The following is a 6992-nucleotide window of genomic DNA, read 5'->3' on the forward strand; positions in this document are numbered from 1 at the left end:
TCTCTAGAAATCCAGATTTCACTGGACTGAAAGATGGAAAAGACGCATCATAACTTCCCATTAATTTCCAGCTCCAACATTTGTCAAGTCAACCGTAGTCAATGCTACTTTAAATTTGTAGAGCAACTTTTCTTATCAGAGGTCAAAGGTCACAGCATTGTAGCGTTACTAAGCTGCAAGAGTTGCCCTACACACAGATGGGTGACAAAGTAAAGGAAAATGGTGATGTGAATCATACGATATGGCCTTAACAGTCACCAGACCAGATGATATTTAATATTCAATAGTATCACAACTGTGAAAGGGTCTCTGGGGTCTGCCCAGCCACACTGCTTCCAAAACAACATGGAATCAAACAGTTTTTTAAAACACTTGACTTTGTTGTAGGTCTTAAGACATTTTGATATTATACAACTAGTTTATTCATCAACATTTTAAAAGTTGAACTTTTAACACAAATATGTGCCATATTACACTTGGGTTATTTCATTTGCATAAATGTGGGATGGACCACATTATACAGTTGTAATAGCTGTTAATAGTGACTCCATTCTAAGTTACTTATTTTATACACATTTTTTTTCTCCCTTAATCAGTCACTTTACTTTGTTGGAAGTACTGTTACATCCCATAGTCAGGATAAGTGTCAACTTTACTTACTTTTTTACTGTAGCTCTAATTTCATAAAAGCATCCAAACATTTTATCATCGTAACAGACAAGCTAAGACTTGTAGAATGAAGCAGCACTGAAACAGTTCTGGTGGCACTTCGTGGACCACCACCCTAAGACACTTAGTTTTCCTTTAATTTTTCACCCGACTGTAGAGTATATATTACATCTTCTTTTTTGGATGAACTGAGGATGTGGTCATTTAAAAAGCTGCTGGTCTGGGTCTGTCTGAACAAAACAGAACTCGTCCACAGCTGAGGCTGAGCCAGTTGTCCAGCAGCTGTTTGTGCAGGTGTAAACCAACACCGTCCCAAACTCCAGCTGTGCCTCAGAGCTGCCGCCGCCCTCCCTCTGCAGCAGACTGACCAGAGCCGGCATCAGCTGCAGCTCAAACGTCCTGGAGCCTCCACAGGAGCTGCACGACGAGACCACGTGAGCCATGTTGGACGGTGGCTCGGAGATGAAAAGAGGCTTCCCGCCGCGGCAGTAGCGCAGGATTTGTTGGGGACAAAGTGAGATGATCTTCATGAACCTGGAGAAGATGGCGTCTCCGTGTCTGGCTTTGGTTTTTTCATACTTCTCCTCCCCACCACCTCCACCCTCGCTGCCCTCCAGCTCTGCTACTGCCACCCCCTCTCTCCTCTCGTAGTCCCTCAGCAGATCCTGAGCGTGAGCCAGGTCGTCTTCCTCTCCTCCCAGATCCGACTCCTCCACCACACTAATGAAGAAGGGATGAAAAACAGGAGCATCCTCAGGTGCACCTCCCAGATGGAGGTCCTGAAGTCTGCTGCTCACATCCATCTCACCTGCTGCTTGGGTTTCTGATGCACAACATGAGAAGAACACACAAAATTCAGTCAGATCTACAATAAATTTGAAATTTTTCTGGACAATACATTTTTGTTGCAGTTTGTTTTTAAATTAATCCAGAAATGTAAACAATAGTTTTATTCCTATTCTTAGTACAAATTTGACATACTTAGGAAACATACTTAGATTTCACTACATGTCAGAGGTAAATACTGTACTTTTACACTCCACTATATGTGTCATCTCAGCTTACTATTCAGATTACACCTTTGAAGTCAAGTCACAAGAGAAGCATGACATTCTTATATAACCCTGTAGTTTACAAATTATTCTGCAACTTTACAAACTGAAATACAACAATAAAATAATCGTCACTGCATATTGAGAATTTTAAGGTGTCATGGAGTATTGCAACACTGTGGTACTTCTGCTTGTACTTTAGTAAAGGGTCTGAGGACTTAAATGATAGAAACAAATGACTTATAAACTTTTCCCTTATGGGAGATAATGTTTAACCCATAAAGACCCAAATATCCACCGGTGATCAAAACCATCTTCTGATCTATAATACCTGTTGATCCACTAATCCTATCAATACATGTAAATAATTGGTGTAAAATGCAGTTTGTCATCTTTTCATGGTCATCAGATATGACCCATTTGGATGTTCAGAAGCTCTGTAGTGAACGTGGCAACACTGTCATCTTCTACAACATTTATTCACCAGTAAAACCTATGGAGTTGGATCAATGACAGTGGGTGAACAGGACACACTGGGTTTATATTCAGTTACCGATAGATTTGACTGAAAAAGTCAAATTTTCTTCAGTTTTTTCTGTTTCTGGTATAATAACATTCAACTTTAATTTGAGCTTCAATGAACATCTACATGATCACTAAATTAAACACAGGAAAATACCTGATTTTCACTGAAAAATGCAAAACACAGAGCATAATACATGGTGATAAGAAAAGTTAAATATAGAGAAAAAAGTACTTTGGGACTGCCACAAAAGTAGTACTGGGTCTTTATGGGTTAAAGTCTATCAGAGTCCACATTTATTCTATTACAATCTAATTGTCAAAGGTATTTGGAGCCACGCCTTCAGGATGATTTTGTTCTTAACCCTTTCATTCATACTGGTCACTACAGTGGACAGCTATTCTACAGCTGTTCTCTTGTATATTTATGGGTTTTGTTGTTTTAGTTGCATATCAGCCAACACAGTGGACCCTTATGCTTATGCATGCACCATTACTGTAACTTCATGTTCTTGATAAACATGATCTGCGGTAACCTGACTGAGTGGAAATCAACTGCTAATTGTTATTAGAATGTAATTAACCGTTTTCATAAACAAATAGATATATTTTTTAAATTATCTCCATGAAATGAGTAAGAACTAGAATTAGAGTATGTTAAAAGGTGAAAAAACATTAGATTAGCTGCATCAAAATGCTTTTTGTCAGCTTCCTGATAAAACCTGCTAAGTGACATTTTTGGTTGGGAATAAAAACCTGTTATCTTCCCTATTACAGCTTCAAGTTTCAGTCTCCTGTGAAAGTTGTTTACATTCCATCGTAAGTACCAACATTAAAGGAACAGATAATTTTTTTGGTCATATTTCACAGTTTCCTGTTATACAAACAGTTTTTTGTTTTTCCTGTAAAATTTGCCAAAAGTCACATAACAGGTTTTATCAGGAAGCCGACGCTTTGTTTCATAGTTTTCACACAGTAAATCACTTTCTAATATTGTGTTTTAAATACATGTTTCTTTGCTTCAAAAATTGAACACATGATATCCAAATGAGTGGACATTTTTTGTAACTCCATGAAAAATAGGTTAATTAAAAAAAAAAAAAAAAAAAAAAATCAATCTCATTGTTTTTTTCATGCCTAAAGAGGAATAAAAAACCCAGGAAAAAAATATTTACTAAGGTTCTTATAATTCATGCATCAAAGGGTTAATAAAACTATTTGAGTAAATTAAAATAAATGTTGAACTCTACCTTTTGTCTCAGGAGCTTCCTGTTGCGGTGTGTTTTGACTCTTGGCGTCTCCTCCCCATCCATCCTCCTGTTCCTCCTCCATCCCCCAGTCATCAGCGGTGTCACACCAGTCAGTGGCCGAGAGAGGGGCCTCCTGAGCCGGGACAGGTTGACTGGGGGTCTGGGCTACCTCCGTCTCCAGACACTGAGAGCGAAGTACCCTCCAGCACTCTGACCTGCCGCTACACTCCGCACCTACACACGCGTACAGGTGGAGGTTTCTGTGGTAGGGCGAGGCCTCCAGGGGGCAGTACACCTGAACCACATGGGCCAACGCAGCTCCACAGCGAATGCATCGGGGAAACTGCCTTGACACAACCGGCACGACGTCCGACTGACCCCCGACTTTGTTGGTCAAAAATGTAGACTGGTGTCTTTTAGTATCGAGCTGTCCGTCACACAAACCGATCAGAGTTAAGTCCGGACTCGGTGAAGCCATCTCACATGTTGAAAAGCACCGACCGGAAGTTTAAGGCAGCCGCTGCGGTCCGTCACAAAAATACTTCCGTGTAGTCCGTTCCCAAATTACTTCCGTCAGATAATGGACGTTAATGTTTAAGATCTATAAATAAAATGGGATGCGCAAAAATTAGATATTTGTCCAATAATTAAACCTAACAGACAAACCAAATATGTAATGTTGTTTAAGGTTGTTTTTGGACAGATAAAAGCGTAGTGTCATTACCCACCAAAAAAGGCGTTTTTACAATGATGATTTTTTAAAAATCATTATCTTGAGTTTGTCTGATTATTCATCTATGTATTTATTAATTGACCAACATTTGGATCTGGCTTTACTTTTTTACGAGTTAAGTGTCCATTTTTATGTTGTAAAGTTTGTGTGTATGTTCACATTATATAATGTCATATCATATCGTAAACTATAAATAAGCTACTTATAAGCAACCTATAAACTGTTTTAAGAAGATACTACATGAGTTTAGTGTTATCTTGTTATGTTGGGAGTATTACTTCTGTCAGCTACAGGACATTAATGTTTAAGATCTATAAATAAAATGGGATGCACAAAAATTAGATATTTGTCCAATAATTAAACCTAACAAACAAAATACGTAATGTTGTTTAAGGTTGTTTTTGGACAGATAAAAACGTAGTTTCATTACTCACCAAAAAGGTGTTTTTACAATGATGATTTTTAAAATTAAGTAATTCATTTTATTTAATTTTTTAAACTATATCTTGTGTTTATCTAATTATGCATCTATGTATTTATTAATTTATCAACATTTGGATTTGGCTTTACTTTTTTACGAGTTAAGTTTTCATTTTTATGTTGTAAAGTTTGTGTGTATGTTCACATTATATAATATATCATATCATAAACTATAAATAAGCTACTTATAAGCAACCTATAAACTGTTTTAAGAAGGTACTACATAAGTTTAGTGTTATCTTGTTAGGTTTTTCAACCTTATCTAAATGTTTACTCCTGCTGATCAGAAAACATTTATGAGACAGCAAAGATGGAATAACCATACAGGACTTTTAAAAAGAATACAATATGTCAGCCAATTAAGTTTGTTATTCATATCTATCTATTTCTATCTATCATTGAAATATATTTAGATCAATATTAATACATCTCTCCGAAAATGTTTGCTTAGTACATACACACAAAAAAAAGTATATAACACACAGTCAAAACACCAAAGTTTTTGTAATATCTTCATTTATGTTCTCTATTGACTGGTGTATATTCACTACACTAAATACAAATAATTTTTAATTATCAGTGAGGGTATTTACGTTCGCCATTTTGAAAATAATATTTTATATGATCATTTTGACCATTTTGGATATTTCTTTGGTTTTTCGGAATTTCTTATTCATCTCTTCAAATGAGACTCCTACATTTTTTATTCTAGAAGGGACCTTTCATTCAATTTAATCCAACTTTATTGTCATTTTATAGTGTAAGGAGCACAGTGAAGAGTTATGTATCCCCTTGAAATACAGCAGGCATAATAAAAAATATCAACAGCAGCAACAGGTTTTTCCACAATCAAATATAAGGTACTACTCCTAATAATAATACACACAATTAACTTTGGCACAGGGCTAAAAATTCAACTTGGTGGTTCTGGTTCTGAGACACCTGAAGTGTGAGTACTCCATTACAGGGGTGGATGGGAAAATGTCTTTATGGATGATTAATTTCCTCCTCAGACAGCATTTGCCCTCCGTTAGTGGCGCCTTTGGTGTTATAAATGTGCTCTGCAGCCTTAACCACCTGCTAAATGATTTGAAGTTCACCAAGGTCTACTTAGAGGGTCTGGCCTTCTTCAACCTTGTGCGGAAGTAGAGTTGTTTTTTTTGCCTCTATCGCTGCTCTAGATGTATTCAGGGTCTAATAGAGGTCTTCAGTAATGTGAATGCCCAAAAACCGGAAGCTGATGATCGATTGCATTTCAGTGCAGTTGTTGTGGACAAGAGTGTGAAGAGTAGGGGTGTTTATAGAGAGGCTACAAGTGTCAAACCTTCTATTGACCATTGTAGGGTCATTCACAAACTTAATGATGATGACTGTTGTGGATTTACACACAGTTATGGGTGAAACATTAAGGACTTTTGGCACTTAACTGTTTTTTGGAGTGATCTGCAGTATTTAGGATTCTTCATATTGCAGCAGTTGGAGCCTCTGACTTCAATGAACAAACCATTGAACACACATCATTCCCTTTCAGTGAATTTGAGCCTCTCACATGACTACTTTGTGTTTATTGGAGAAATCTGTTAAAGCATTTGGAGACTTGAAACTATGTGTTCACAACACAAACAAGTCTCATGTGCCTATAACAGATGGCTCCCTGCACAGGGTTTGCATACCCTCTCTGATGCATTTTAAATTCAGTTTTTAGTACCTTTGATAGGGATTCTTCCTCTCAGAAAATCTGATGCATTAAACCAAAGAAACCATCAGAGATCACACAACCGCATCATCCTTGGGAGGGTGGGGAGTATCCTGCCTATCCCAGCTACCAGCAGGTGGAGGTGGGGTGCAACCTGAATGTGTCACCTGTTTATCATAGTGACAGTCATTCACACCTAAGGGTGGTTTAGTATGACCAATTAACGTATTGAAGTTCCATGTCTTCGGGTGGTGGGATGAAGCTGGAAAACCCAGAAAGTACCTACACAGACATGGGGAGAACATGAAAACTCAACAGAGAAAGGCCCCCGCAGGCCAACGCTGGGATCCACCCCTTCTTAAAGACTCTGATCCAGTCAAAATATTTTATATAAAAACTAGTTTTTCTAAGATACCCCCCCCCCCCCCCTATATTTATTTATTTATTTATTTATATTGATGATTCATTTCCTGCAGCTTTTTATTATACTTGAATGGAACAACTGTAACACACAATAAATTCCCTCTGGGAGTAATAAAGTATTCTGATTCTGATATGGTCTTGTTTGCAGTATTGTAATATTTTGCAAT

General features: G+C 37.5%; 1 protein-coding gene across 1 annotated transcript; it reads right to left on the reverse strand.

The window, feature by feature from the left end:
- Window positions 1-583: 583 nt before the first annotated feature.
- pdcd2l (programmed cell death 2-like) lies at window positions 584-4015 on the reverse strand. Its single transcript, XM_030136593.1, has 2 exons — window positions 3494-4015; window positions 584-1492 (listed from the first exon to the last, which is right to left on the reverse strand). The coding sequence occupies exons 1-2, from the start codon at window positions 3969-3971 to the stop codon at window positions 870-872; spliced, it is 1101 nt and encodes a 366-aa protein (XP_029992453.1). The 5' UTR covers window positions 3972-4015; the 3' UTR covers window positions 584-869.
- Window positions 4016-6992: the final 2977 nt, after the last annotated feature.

Source organism: Sphaeramia orbicularis, chromosome 6 (genome assembly GCF_902148855.1).
Source record: "Sphaeramia orbicularis chromosome 6, fSphaOr1.1, whole genome shotgun sequence".
NCBI lineage: Eukaryota > Metazoa > Chordata > Actinopteri > Kurtiformes > Apogonidae > Sphaeramia > Sphaeramia orbicularis.